A 14,611-nucleotide genomic window follows, 5' to 3' on the forward strand; every position below is an offset into this window, starting at 1 on the left:
CCCGCCCGTCCGCCACCGCCACCCCCGCTCCCCTCGGGGCGCCTGGCCCGGCCCGGGATGCGGGGGGTCCCCCGGCCCCCGCGTCCTCGGCTTCCCCGAGGGGGTCTCCTCCGCCTGCCCCCGGCAGCGTGCGGCCCGTCCGGCAGCCTCCGCCAAGAGGAGGAGGAGGAGGAGGGAGCCGCGGCGGAGGAAGGCGGGCGGCGAGCCCCGCTGGCTCGGGTTACAGGGAGCCCTGGAGCGGCGGCGGGGCGGGCGGGGACCGCCTGCGGGGCGGCCGCCGTGCCGCGGGCGCCCCCCCGGGGCTCCCCCTCGCTCCCCGCCCCGCGCGGAGGCGCGGCGGGCGGCTCGCCGGGCCGCACCGGGCCCCGCCGCAGCTGCCGAGCCGCTCCGCGCCGGGCGGGAGGAGGCGCGGGCGGGCAGGTGCCCTCCTCCCGCAGCGCTCCGCTCCGCGCCGCTCCGCTCCGCTCCGCTCCGAGCCGCGCCGCTGGCACCGCCGCTGCGCCGCACGGCGCCGGGCAGCGCCGCCCAGGCAGCCCCCGAGGTCGCCGCGGCCCGCCGCCGCGGGCAGCCCCGCCGCCGCCTCCCCGCGCACCCCCGCCGCCCCGATGGCCCCCGCCGCCCCGCCGCCGGCCCCCCCCCCGCCGCCGGCGGCCGCGGCGGCCCTAGAGGCGTCGGGGCCCTGCGCTGCCCCGCGGAGGGGAGGCGGAGGCGGCGGCGGGGCGGGGGCGGAGGCGGAGGCGAGGGGGCGGCGGAGCGGCGGCGGAGCGGGAGCCGGCGGCGGCGGCGGCGGCGGCGGCGATGGACGAGTCGTCGCTGCTGGACCTGCTGGAGTGCTCCGTGTGCCTGGAGCGGCTGGACACCACGGCCAAGGTGCTGCCGTGCCAGCACACCTTCTGCCGCCGCTGCCTGGAGAGCATCGTCAGCTCCCGCCACGAACTGCGCTGCCCCGAGTGCCGCATCCTGGTGGGCTGCGGCGTGGACGAGCTCCCCGCCAACATCCTCCTCGTCCGCCTCCTGGACGGCATCCGGCAGCGGCCCCGCACCGCCGGGGGCGCCAGCGGCAGCCCCAGCGCCGCGGCCCCCGCGTACCCCCAGCCCGCCGCCGCCGCCGCCGCCCCCAGCGCCGTCGCCGCCGCCGCCGCCTCGGCCGCCGCCAGCCTGCGGGAGCTGGCGGCCGCCAGCCGCAGCGCCCTGCTGGGAAAGGTGGGTTGCGGGGCCGGGGGCCGGGGGTGGGGGGGGGGGAGCGCGGCCGGGCGTGTGCGCGGCCCCGCGGGGCGCCGGGCGGTGCCGCCTTGCCGGCGGGACGTCCCGCGGGGCGGCGGAGGCTGTGCCCCGCGGCGTGGGCCTCTCCCCGCGCTTGCGGTTCCCTCCCCGCCCCCCCCCCGCCCATGTACCCACCCTCGATGGGAGCGAGGGGAGGCTCGGCCCGGGACGGCCTCGAAATACTCCGGGCGGCGGGAGGGGCCGGGGCCGCCCCGGGACCCCCCGCGGGGGCTCGTAGCGGCCGTCCGGCAGCTGCCGAAGCGACGGGCCCCGCGGCGGCCCCCGGTGGAGCAGGGCTAGACGTGGCTCCCGGAGTTGAGGAGCACCAAGTGCCTCGAAAGCGCTTTTATTCGGCGCGTCGGCCTCTGCCAGGTGCCTGTCAGGTGCAGGCAGGAGCTGGCTCCCGCGCTCGTGCTGCCTGCGGGGAGAAGTCGCTGGAAATCCGCCGCCGGCCCCGCACCCGGCGCTTGCATCTCACCCCCGGGTTTTGCCCTCCGCTCCCGGGGCGCTGCCGGCGGGGTTTGCAGCCGCGCAGAGTCCCCCTGACAGCCGGGATTGAGCGGGGCTTGAAGCTGAAGTTTCCCCTCCCAAGGGAACGTAATTGCATTTTTATGTATAAGGTGTGTGATTTATTGAAGGGGAGTACTGCAACATACGCGTTTCTTTATTTTAAAACTGCGATCGAGTGCCCGATCTTGCTCCCTTTAAAATCAATGGCGAGGGTCTCATTGACTCAGAGGGGACAAGATCAGTTCCTCCCAGTGTTCTGTACTATTACAAATTCGGTATGATAAAATTTACTATAGGACCTCTTTAGGAGACTTTGGAATGGCGATGCTCTGAAGACTGTGAACTTCATCTTATTTCTAATGTCGTATAGGCAGTGGATATATTTAATTGTCTTTGATCTTTCATGAAATCTGCTTGAGCTGTAGTTGAGTGCACAGGCTTTTGATTTGGAAAGGTCAATGCAGAGATTCCTCCTGAAGTTGTACCGCTATAGTAAATGTTTCAATTAATTCATTTCCTATTTTTTTATTTCCTGAGAAAAATGACTAGACCTGTACTGGTATTTTGAAGTTTTGCCTACAGGAAATGATGGCAAATGCCATACGTTGTTCCATAAAATTCAGTTTTGGAGTCTGAAGTGAAATAGGCTTGGCAATATTTCTGGAAGGGTAGATCCTTTATAACTGAGCTGTAGACCGCAGTGATCTTCAAGCATTTAATAATGATTTGTCAAATTGAAAGAGGAAAAAAGGCAATGGGGTTCTGCCCTCTGCTTTTTTGCTTATTTGTTTTTCACTCAACTTAGGGTTGCGGCTTTGTCATAGCGGACAACTCCTGTCATCTTGAGTTTCAGCATTACAAGAAGGGAAGTTTGCATTCATTAGGTAGTTTTGCTATCCTCACAGTCTGGTTTGATGTCCAGATAGCAGTCTCTTACAGGAGGTAGGATCTGCATGGAATGCTTATTGCACCTGCAGGGTTCGGGTTGCGGAGGCGGGCTCTTGCACCCTGACCAAGATTTTGTGACTGTCCAGCAAGAAGACAATCTCTGGTTTTCCTATCTTTAAATCCTCGTCAAGCTAGGATGTTACAGGGGGGCATGCACGTAAGGAAACGCTTGATGGGGAAAGTTACTTGAGAGTAATTTTGTATCTTAATGAAAATTTTTAAAGAAGTTGATTTTTCATTATTTTACCACAAATTGGCAGATTTTTAAAAAGTTACTTCCCTAGCCATTATTGCAGATATCATATAGTAAATAAAACCACATCGCGTTCTATCATTTTCTGACTTTGAATAAGACTTTGGTGAGCATCTTCAGTTCTGCTGTCTGTTTCTGCATGGTTTGTTACCCATCTGAATTTGATAGAAAGCAAAGTTACACATGACCTGAGAATCACATCTTGGCTTTTATGGTTAACAACTGCAATTTTTTTCCCCTTGCTGGGGCTAATGGGTGATTCTGGGGCAGTGGGTCTGCTGGGGCACAGTGGGTTTGTGAAACTGTTTGCTTGGCCTTTTGACTGACTGCACAATTTTATCCTGGAAATCAATGCAATGTGCTTGATCCTTACAAGGTTCATTACAGTGAAAGAAAGTCTGAACTAATCTGCTTTTAAAAAAAAGCAGCGGGGGAGAATAATCCTCCTTGGAGCTGCTGATACAGCTGATTGCTGAGCTATCCTGGAGACAGGAGTACAGCACCTCTCTCTGTACTAACCCACAGATGGTACAAACCAGCCTAGAATGAGGCTTTTGGAGGCTGATACTGAAGAGCAGAAGTGCATCCCTTTCGGTCTTAACGTTGGTCTTTGACAGCTTAGCTCCCTTGGAGAGAGCTGAAGTGATTCTTTGTGATATATACACTTTTTTAATTTCAAAAATTGCTGTAGATTTGCTGCCTGGGGCTTAAATGCAAATTACACTATTTTACTAATTAATACCTTTCATTTTAGGTAATGCAGTGTATAAAATGGGACATACCATTATGGGCTATTTCGGTTAGGAAGGAAAATGCTAATTGTGAAATGTAATGGCAGAGAGCCAAGGTCACTTCTATCAGACTTCAGTCTTGCCCAGATCCTCAGACCGGTATGTTAGAATCACACCAGGGATCTGTTTCTCTGAGAGTTTTAATTAACCTTAGAAGACAGAGCAGGGCCAGCTTCCCTGCTGCTGTTACGCCTGTGTTTTGCTTCTACACCTTATACTTTGGGGAAGTCTTCTTTGCATAGGCGGTATTTTCTAAAATCAATGAAGATTATCACTTTGGCAAAACTCTGGGGGTTTTCTATTTCTTTATCTGGTCTTTGGTCCTTCTTTTCTCGTAGTTTATCGCAGATCTGGTCTATCCAGAGTGCTGAAACCCAGCATGGGAGGGGCTGGGCTGAGGATGAAATGGTACTGGGGCTGCTCCTAAAGTTGTCCAAGACCATTCCTCAGAAACATTTCGAAATACTGTAGGTGTTCTAAGATACGTGGTATACATCATCAGTACGAGAGGTCTGGAAGTGGTGGTTACCTGCTAATATATGCTTGAAAAATATTTGGGATTCTATTGATATATAGTGGTGTGTCATCTTTGGTAAGCCAGTTAGTCTCCCAGCGGCTCTATTTCAGCTGTAAAAACCCCAATAGTCTTTTTCTAAATGGTATAGCGTATTTTGGGATGTTCACATTAAAGATGCTATGTAAATGCGGAGTGTGGTATTAGACATAAAAGGGTCCGACTGCTGAAAGAGCACACTGGAAGAATGAGGGAAAGGAAATCCAGCAACTGTTAGAGCAGCCCCCCAGGGGATAAAGCAGGAGGCTAAGAGTGGTTTATAATGGTAGGCGCATTACACACAAGGTTATAATTTATTGGCTCCTCTGTTTCCATTACCACTGTCGAACCGCTCGGGGAATTCAGGTTCTGTCAAAGTAAATGGCTCCCTTAGATTGTTGAGGCATTATGGTAAATCTGCCTTCTTTACTGAGTGTGGGCTTTGGTTTTGGGTTTTTTTTTTTAAACAATTATTGCAGTTTATCACTTAGAATTTTTTCAGGAGTTCTCAAGACCTAATAGGCAGCTAAATGCATGCAAGTCTTTAGTAATTTCCTCCCAAACCAGGCGTCTCCCACACCAGGTGCGGGGCTTATTGCTTGCCTGCTTGCAATACAAACTGAGAACAACATTTGCATGAAAAAGAAACAACCTAGAAAAACAAAACATGTCTCTCATTTTTCCCAGAAGAGAGAACATGGCCGAAGTGATGGATAGGCATGTGGTGCGTTACCAGACGGGGGTACAGGTAACGGTAGAGAGTAAGACATGCGCATATGGAAAATGAAGTGTCAGCGTGCTTGAGCGAAGCGACGGATGGTCTGCGCTCCCCTGTGTTGCACTGGATGCTTCTCCCGTGTATCAGCTTTGCAGAGCTATTTCACTGTTTCAGGTGGAAGGCTGCCATTCGCTAGCCCAGGGGAAAGGTTACTGCCCTTGGCTTCACAGGAGTTACGCAAGCAGAGGGAGCAGCACTAATTTGCTATCTAAGCTTTTCAGTTGCTCTGTTTGTAGAAATTCTCCGGAAGAGACATTGAGTCAGTATTTTTTACGAGAGTCCTGCCTCATCCTACACTGGTGACAGTGGACTGAACATGGAGTAGACCTTGCAGTAATTTCCCGCTGCCGTGCTTCCTTCTTGGATACATTGTCTGTCAGGTGAGGATCCCACCGGGGGTTACGCAAGAGGAAGCGGATGGAGTCTGGCGTTCATATGCATTTATATCCGTTACAAGCAGCAGCAGGTTGTGTAGGGGACACGCTTTGTCTCAGGCAGAGGAGACTCTTCGGCTTGGCTTTTTAAGGATCAGATTTGCAAAGATAGGAGTGCCATTCTTGTCAGCAGTGCGCAATATGCATAGGCCCATGGACTTACCTTATTTGCGCTTTCTGATTTATTTGCTTCTGATACTGTAGTTTGGCTGGCCAGTGCCTGAACTTTGTCGTAAAGCCATCCAGATAGGACTGATATTCCACATGTCAAAGTCTCTGATCGTGAAGATTTTTTTTTTGTCTGGCTGATGGCTGAGAAATGCGTTTCAGGGCAGGAGATTAACAGTCATACTAAAGGGTACTGTGAAAAATATAGCCAGGAGTATTTAAAATCCCAGCAATTAAAGCTGTCCTCACAGAAGTGAGTGAGCATAGGAGAGGGGATTGCTGAGGGGCTGAGTCAGAAAAATTCATCATTCACTGAGCTCTTAACGCTTTTCAGAAAACCTGCCACTTGCAGGTGTCATCTTCACGTCCATAATGTTTTCCAGAAATGGAGTGCTTTTACCCACCTTTGGACGATGCTGTTAACTTTTACTTGCAAGCTAGAAAAATGCGTGATGGGCCTGATGTGACCAAAGGGTGCCAGTGTTGACAGCGGACTTCTCCTTCTGGATTGGGATGACCAGCAGTGGCTCAGTCACACCTAGAAGAGTTGGGGGGCCGTGGAGAGGACTTTGTGCCACTAGCCCCAGACCCTCCCCATTCATTTGTGTCAGTGTGGCACGCCTCTGTGGGACTCCTCTTGCTGTCAGATGTGAATGCTAAGTTTAATCCCTGCACATCATCCCTCTGAATGATTCATGACGAACACCGGTAACACTGAGTGAGTGACAGTGTTTGGTGTTCTGGTTACTCAAAGAGAAGATGGATAGACTTTCAAGACTCTTAGCCCTGAGATCCTGTGCACATTTTAGTTCTGGCAATTTTTGCCCACCTCCCCTAAACCTCTGCTGTTTAGGGAGACAGCACCATCATCTTTTTAAGGCTGAAAAGGCATGGGCAGCATGGTCCTGTGCAGGACACGGCCATTGACCTCTGGAGAGCTGCATGAACTTTCTGAGCTTCACGTTTCCCGGCTGAAAACCTGCCCCAGTAGCACCTACCCTCACCTACCCTCATGGGCTTTGCGATCTTCAGAGGGAAGCTGCCCTACAAACGTGGAGTTATTACTAGAGAGGCTGGGATTTGGGGAGATTAAAAAGCGCTGACTGCATACACTGTAGCTACGACAATTATTTTCTGCTGTTCACTGGGGTTTGGCAGAGACGCTGCACTTTGTTTGCAGGGAGCGTCGGTGCAGGGATGCAGCGATGAGCGCTGTGTATGGGCTGTAACAGTACACTGTATTCCTTGTTTCTAATCTTATCAGTTCATGTTCAGGCAGACTCCTGGTGCTGGCTGCGTGCCCAACAGGTCAGACTGGCTGAAGGCGCTGGCTGTTAATGCCGTGCGCCTGTACTCGCAGGTCAGGGGGAGGCTACGCGTGCCATACAGATCTTTCTAGACAAAGCTTTGTCCATACGGTCAATAAGCTGCCACATAAAATGCTACAGCAATATTTTATTTATGCCGTGGAGGATTTTGTGCTCTAGGAGAGTCTTTTCTTATTGTCTAGAGTTATTTTAGTTTGCTGTCTCATAATTTTTGGTTAATAATCCCATTAATGTTTCAACTTGAAAAGTGTGTCTGGGCACTTCTTGAGTTTTGCATTGTTGTATTTAGAATTTCCTCTCTAATTTCACTATTTTGTTCAAAATTTCGTGCTGTCTCTGTTAAGAAGCACTGCTCAAATTTCAGATAAAAAACTTAATTCCCTCTTGTATTTCAGTAACTCACCTGTAATATCTGTAACTGTGGGATGTCACTTATTTGAAGTATGCTCTTCCTTAGAAGCCTTTCCTTAAGCTGCAAAAGGCCAGTTGTAACTAATATTTCACTCTGATTAATGTCTTTAAGCATTGCAACATTGTAATTGCTGACCTCTACTTCACTGGATTCATTCAGTTTCAGGGACTTGGTGACTTCTGTGGACCAAAACTGTTTGGGATGCACGCGGTTTCAGCTTTCCAGTGCTCACTCATCACATATCAAGCTGAATTTTCACAAGCATTTTCAATGCAGTCTTGTTAAAATCTGATATTTTACAACAGGTTTTCCCAATCTGGGGAAGCTGTCATGGGAAGAACCCGAGATTAGTTCTAATAGGACATGAGAGCCTGGACAAAGATAAACTATGGGATTTGAGAAAGCTGCATGACCTTGGCCTTGCCCCAGCTCCCACAGCAGCTGTGCTTCTGCAGCTGGGGAGGGAGCAATGGGGAAGCACAGTGCCAGCTGAAAGCTACCTATCTATCCTTAGTCTTGCACCAAACCAAACTGCTCCCAATTACAGAAGCCTCTTGCATGGAGCAGACCGGTACTTTGGCTGGAAAGTTACTGGCCTGACCATTATGCAAAAGAGAAAGTTTAAAAAAAAAAAACAACCCAAACCAAAACAAAAAAGAGTGAAAAAAATTTGAAAAATTTCTTCCTAGTGCATCGTGCAGATGGGCCTGGGAACAGGTTCTCCCCCATTTACCAGTCCCAGATCCTCTTTCTTCTGCCAGTGCGGATTCCTCTGACAGCTTGAGCTGTGCCTTTTCCTGACAGTTCGGGGCGGTGGGGGGGTTGCTGATGCGCTAGTTTTACTCACTTGGCTCCGTTACCGTCTTCCTCAGCAGTAATGTTAAACTCGTTACCTCCTCTGTGCAGGAAGTTTTGCTTATGTTGCTAGAGCGTTGCTGAAAAACCTGCGAAATTATTTGAGTAGCTTTAAAAAAAACCCACGGTGTGTGCCCAATAATTTAATCTAATTGTCCTTGCATGTAATGTGAACATTTTTATTCGGTTAAAAAGAACAAACATGAATTTAATGATACATGTACATGAGATGCCTCTCAGTTCAGGGGAAGGACAGAAGGAGGGAATATTACTTTTGGTATTAAAAAGACATTTTGTTTTCAAAAGTAGAGAGAAAAATGTAAAACATCTGGAATTAAGAGCACTTTCTGCCCAGTCTTTTAAGCATAACTTCCATCGGCTCCACAGAACTTGCTGTGCACTGGTCGCTGTTAGCCGAGGTCACCTGTGAACCCAGGTGATGGGCAGCCTAATATCTGCCCAAAGGAGCTGATGGGGCTGCACGCCTCCTCTGCTGGGGGTCACCGGGAAGGCCTGGTGTCGGGCACCAAGCTCACTCCTCAGCAGCTGTAGGCCAGCTGTTGAGGGGTTAAATAGCGAAAACCACGGTCGAGTTGGTCTCATAATTGGTTTCTGGCACTTTCAAAGCATGGGTTGGCCCTTGCCAAAGTTTGGCTTCTTGTCCCGTCAGAGCTGTTGGGATTTTTGGTGCAACTGGTCTGTTTGTGTGCGTGGTTGACCCGAGGGCAGGGGTTTCTGCGGGATGCGCGCCCGCGTGAACGCTAAAACCCTTTCTGCAGCAGGTCTCTATCTTGTCCTGTTTTGGAATCTGGAAGGCTTAGCAGTCTTGGCTTGCAGCACTGGCTGCTGGGGAAGGGAAGGCTGTGGGATTTGCTAATTAAAAAAAGAGAGAGATGGAACTGTTTTCTTTCGCCATGGTAATCGCATAACATAACTTGACTCGGGGATGCTGAGGAATTTTCATCTGCTGTCGAAGAAGACGGGACAAAGGTACAAAGCCCTTTCCTGCTCTTTGGCATTCAGCCACGTTTCGTTTCGAAGATACCTTAAGGAGTTGTGGTAGTGAGGAATTTGTCCCTCGTGTTGGCTGTCAGCTAAAATATGATTTATCAGACAAGTGAAACTAATGCTGTATATGGTTAAGGAGTGCCTTTCTGTGCACAAAAATGGTGTTCACGGGAAGAGGTTGCTTCTTAGTCGATGCTGAGAGTGTCCTTCTGCTGCTACAGCAACAGGCATGAGAGTCTGATTATTCAGGCAAGTTAGCATTAATTTTTTCCCCAAGTTTTTAAAATATCTGATCCAAACGAATATGAATCGGCCATTGCTAATTTTAGAATGGTCTGCTTGCATGAGATAACAAATGCCAGTTTTAGTTTAAAGAGAAAATATTCTAACAGAAGGCTGGCAAGATTGTTATCAAAATGCTAATGATCGTTTCTCCGACAGCCTCAGTTATTTTCAGAGGGAGGACTCGAATAGACACATCATCTGAATAATATTGATTTTAATATGTATTACTGTCTCATTAAGCTGTTAAAGTCTTTCCCCTTCTGGACAAAGGTTCATTAATTGCTGCAGTTGATGTATCATTACAGTGGGTTTAGTTGCAAGATGGGTAGAGGGAAATAGAGATCTCAAATTTTGATTGTGCAGTTGTGGATGGACCGTGGGTAAAGATATTACGGTCCTAACCGAAAAGAAAGGGCCACTGCCGTCTTTGGTGTGCTGCCGCCTGATTGCCTTCTGAGTGACAGCCAAGAAGTCAGCAAAATACAGGCACTATCATATTTACTTTGCTAAATGATCGTTTCAGTAAATATTATAGAACATGTTTATTTGCAGATTAATTTCAGGCTAATTCCAATCAAAAGCTCCTCTGTGAGTTACTATAAACAGACATGATTTTATGAATTTACTTTTTAATTTCTAATTTCATTTTGAAACAGCTTTTAACAGGCTGCCTTCTTACATGTTTTGAAATGCTTTTATTGCAGCTTGTATCAGGTTTGCTATATTGTCATCCCTACAAGAAAATCAATATGTTTTCATTTCCGATGATAGTAATAATTTATGAATTTTTAATTATTTTAACTCAGTGAAGTAGAAGGAAGTAGAAGATTTTGTTTTGATTGATTGTGTTTTGATTGACTTCAGTTAACATTTATTTATCTGTAAATAAGACACACACAAAAATACATGTATGTATGTGTGTGTGTAACATATATATATCTCCCTGAACGTATAGTTTTTTGACAGAAAAGCCTGTTCCGTGCATTCTTCTTGAGTCCGTATCCTATTCAGTGAATCGTGCAGTATTGTCACCGTGTGTTGGGCACGGGTGTATGTTGTGTCACGGCGCAGTGGCTGGTCCTGCTGCATCTCTGTACGCGGTGACCCCCTGTGACGGAGCATGCCTGCTCGAGGGATGATAGGTGTGCACGTACACAGTCTCCTCTTGCACCCCGAAAATACAGGTCTGCGCTTGTGTGAGGGAGGAGGGATGTCCAGCAAGGGGAGCAGGAGTTGGCTGGAGGTGAGGCGGGAGAATGGGGACCAGCCTGCTGCGAGGTGCCTGTCCTTTGAGGATGCTGAGGTCCGTCGTGATGGGCTCTGCTGGTCCTCGCTGCTGAGCCTCCTTGCGATTTTGTGCTAAAATGTCATGAGATAAGAGACAGAAATAGCACAGGCTTTCCTGGCAGAAGCGTGAGCTGCAGCACGCCGAGTGGGCAGGATTCATCAGCGGCTGGGGCTGCTGCTCCTCGCCGGCTCTAGGCGGGGAGGGCGCAGCGCCGTGGAAGAGGCAGGGGTGGACGGCTTCGTGTTCAGTCCAGAGCATCTTGCGTTTCAGCCAAGAGTTTTCGTGTGAAGAGCCTCGTTCTTTCGCATATTTCCTTTCTAAAACAAGTCATAAAAAAGCCCTCAGAGAATAGAGTCATACATACACATCATAAAATACAGTAAAATAATAGTTGACAACCATGAGATGAATTTTTTTTTGCTTATTCGCTTCTGCTGTGTAGGTAATCATGGTGTTAGATCATAGTGGAAAACATCTGATTATTTATATTTCACAGTCACGCAGCAACATAAAATCTGAACCAATCATACCTTTTTAATAATGAAAAATCAGTAAATTATTTTCTAAAAGGAAAGTATGGTGCTTTTGATCTATATTGCAGAAAGGAAACTTTATTTTTTCCTAGCTTGAGTTTTATCTGTTCTTTTGATAAACACAGGACTTCTTTTTATATGCAGTCAGTCTTGCTTTTATTTTAATATATATTTCCATGGTGGGGCTATCACTGTAGTTGTTACTGTTCAAAATAATGTAGCACACTTTAAAGAAGGGGCTATGTAGAGTTCAGCATCTGTAATAATATTGTTCAGCCAGGGAGAGGTCGTTTTGTGCTTATTAACGAACAAAAACTCAACAGCCAGAGTTGAATGGCCATCTCCCACTCATCCCAGCCCTCAAAAACAAGGAAGCAAGTAGCGAAGGGGAAGGTCGGTGTCTTCCTCCCTTTGTCTTGCCAGCAGCATGCTGCAAGAGATGCAGAGGTGTAGACAGCCACAGGGCTTTTGCTTTCCAGTTTCTCCGCTTCTAATGGTTGTTTTGTAAGGATTTTATACTGCCAAAATCTCTGTTGCTAAGAATTGGGTTTGCCTATTCTATTATTTTTTTTTAAATATAAAATATAATATTGAATTTGCTGCCTTCTGCAGTGTGTCGAGCTGAGAAGGTGAACCCTGTCCGGCCCTGAATGAGAGCGGGAAATGGGTTTGGTGCATCGAGTCACCGCGGTCCTCTGGGGGACTCGGGGGAGTCTGTGATGATAATGCATCTCCTCTCCCACATGTTTCACCCACCTTTAAGGAGTTACTAAAAGTAGGAACTCCAGAAGCAAACTGCTGTGTTAGTAGCGATAGTAGAAGATCCAGGAAAGGGTCTGTGTCATCGTCCCCTTCCTGCAGCGCGCCGTTGCTGGTCGAAGACATCCAGCAGGCAGGAGCGTGCAGGAACAGCCCGTCCAGGGGGTGGGCTATGGCTCTCCTGTCCCCCTTGCCTCTCCGCGTGCATCCTCGCTCTTCAGCGGGCCAGGGCACCTGCCAGCGTCAGAGGTGGAGGCACGGGCACAGGTGGTCGTTGAAGCATTAACCTCCCAAATTAGCACATCCTTTCTAGCCTGTATTGCAGAACCTGGCTTTCAGGCCAGGCATTGTCACTCTTTTCTGTGCAGTGGGTGCAGAGAGGGACCTAGAAGATGACCTCCTTCCAGAAAGGGACCCAGAAGATGAGCCCCTTACACGTGGATGATGAAATGCTTCACAAGTCACCAGTGATGCTAGTGGTCGGGGACCCTGGGAGAGGGGTGTGCTCGGCGGTAGCTAATGACGAGATGACTCAGCACGGGGCTGTGCAGAAGACGGGAGAGGATCATTTTGGACGTTTGGTTTCCTGTGGGAGTAGGGCTCATGCAATAGCTTAATCTTAAAAATATGAGGGGAGTGTTTATGGACAATTTGCCCTGACAGCGTTGTAGGTCGGAGTTTGTGAGTGTAGTCAATAATAAGACTAAGAATATTTGGAGAGCACGTTGAACTCTCCTTTTTCAGACTCTGTTGCCCCCTCTCCAAGCTCAGGAACTGCTGCCACACCAGGGGCACCGCCAGCTGTTGCTGATGAGCGTCTTCCTCATTGCTACAGATGAAATGGAGTAGGTGGGCTTGTGCCGTGGCACATTTGTCATCAAATTAAAACTCCCTAGACTCACCTTCCTTTGACCACTCTTCACGTAGGCCACCACCCGCTTAGAAAACAGCAGCAGTGGCATCTGTCCCCTGCCAGTGAGCACGGAGGAGGATTCAGGTAGATAACACTCATGCAGTGCTGGGCAGTTTCTGCCCTAGGATGCTGCCCTGTCAGAGGGGCCCTTTCCTGTTTAATTTGGTCACTTGAGAATGAATTCCTCTGGTTATCAAAACTGTGATGAAAGTAGGGGTTTTTAGTATCAGTCCATTGTCTTGGATGTAGGAGAATTGTATTTCAGTTAATCCTCTCCATAGCTATCAGAGGGAAACTTTTTGTTGGTCCAGGGTTGGGGTTAAAAGAGTTGGAGCTCACATTTAAAATTAGAGATTGCGGGAAACTAGATAGAGTTGAGGTTCCTCAGCTGCTCTGATGCTTTCGATGAACATATGCTTCCTTGACAAGTCAACTCATGACTTAAAGGTTTTGGATAGTGACACTGACCCCCCAAACCAGTGATTCCTTTCCAATGCTGGTGAAATAAATAGAAGCCAAACACAGAGCAAAGACTGGTCACCCTGAATTTGCCTCATTAGCACGTAAACCCAGAGTGACTGGCAGTGAGCAGGTAAAGACCAGAGTTAATCTCAGGCAAGACAATAAAAGTTACTTTGGGTTTTTTGTTAGTTTTTTTCCCCTGAAGAGTTTCTTTGGCTGATGAAGTGCTTTAAAAGATGCGTCTATAGCAGTATTTCACTTTTTGAAGTCATGTAGCTGCAGATGCTGACCTTTGTAGTGTTCAGTATCCTAGCTGTTTAGTAGCTTTGTCTGAATGAACTTCAAATAAACACCATTTTGTTTTTTGTAGCTTTTTTCAGTAATTAAGGAAAGTGAGTAATCTGCTACTTGGCAGTGCCACTAGGCACGTGGTAAGACAGCAAAAGTCTCTCTCTGTAGTAGAAAGGATGAATCGATTTCTTTTTTTTACTTCCCTTTCCTCTTCCCCTTCAGCCCCTGTAGCTCCAAGAGACTTCAGATTTCAAAGCTACGAGTGAAAGAGCTGTGATGCCCAAGCTGTTCCTAGGGGCATGAGAGCGCCTCCGGGGGCCTCTTTAGGACTGTGACTCAGTTTTGGTGGGAGGTGTGAGAAATCACTACTGTAGTAAGTAGCAATATTGTAGCACCTCAGCAGAGCTGTTTTTGAGAGTGTTGCTGGAAGGGAATAGTCTCCTTCCTAGGAAGAAAAACTCAAGGAACATCATTCGAAGAGCTTTGCTTCATTGACCTGGTGTAAATATTATTCGGTATAGTGGTTTGCACTGATGGAGTTGCTGTATTACTTCACCTTAGGTCTGTCAGGTGTTACTGTTTTCTGCCCTGCATGCTATGAACAGATTTGCCTTTTCCCTCTTATTTCATGTATTTACTTTCTTTGCACACACAAGAAGCCAAAGGAAACAATTTTGCCAGTAATAAAGGTCTCACATGGAGGCCGCATCCCCGCCACCGTGCTCCCCGTGGGTTTGGGCTGTGGAGAGGTTTTGCTGGTTCTCCCTTGCGGCGTGGGG

The 14,611-nt window shown here is 48.9% G+C and overlaps 1 protein-coding gene across 1 annotated transcript in view; it reads left to right on the forward strand.

Moving 5' to 3' along the window:
- Positions 1-798: 798 nt before the first annotated feature.
- SH3RF3 (SH3 domain containing ring finger 3) overlaps positions 799-14,611 on the forward strand; it is a 253,571-nt gene continuing 239,758 nt past the window's right edge. Inside the window, exon 1 of the mRNA XM_075724723.1 lies at positions 799-1,203. Within this exon, the coding sequence (XP_075580838.1) occupies positions 799-1,203 (405 nt within the window). The remainder of the gene's footprint in view (positions 1,204-14,611) is intronic.

The sequence above is a fragment of the Pelecanus crispus genome, chromosome 1, assembly GCF_030463565.1.
Source record: "Pelecanus crispus isolate bPelCri1 chromosome 1, bPelCri1.pri, whole genome shotgun sequence".
NCBI classification, from domain to species: domain Eukaryota; kingdom Metazoa; phylum Chordata; class Aves; order Pelecaniformes; family Pelecanidae; genus Pelecanus; species Pelecanus crispus.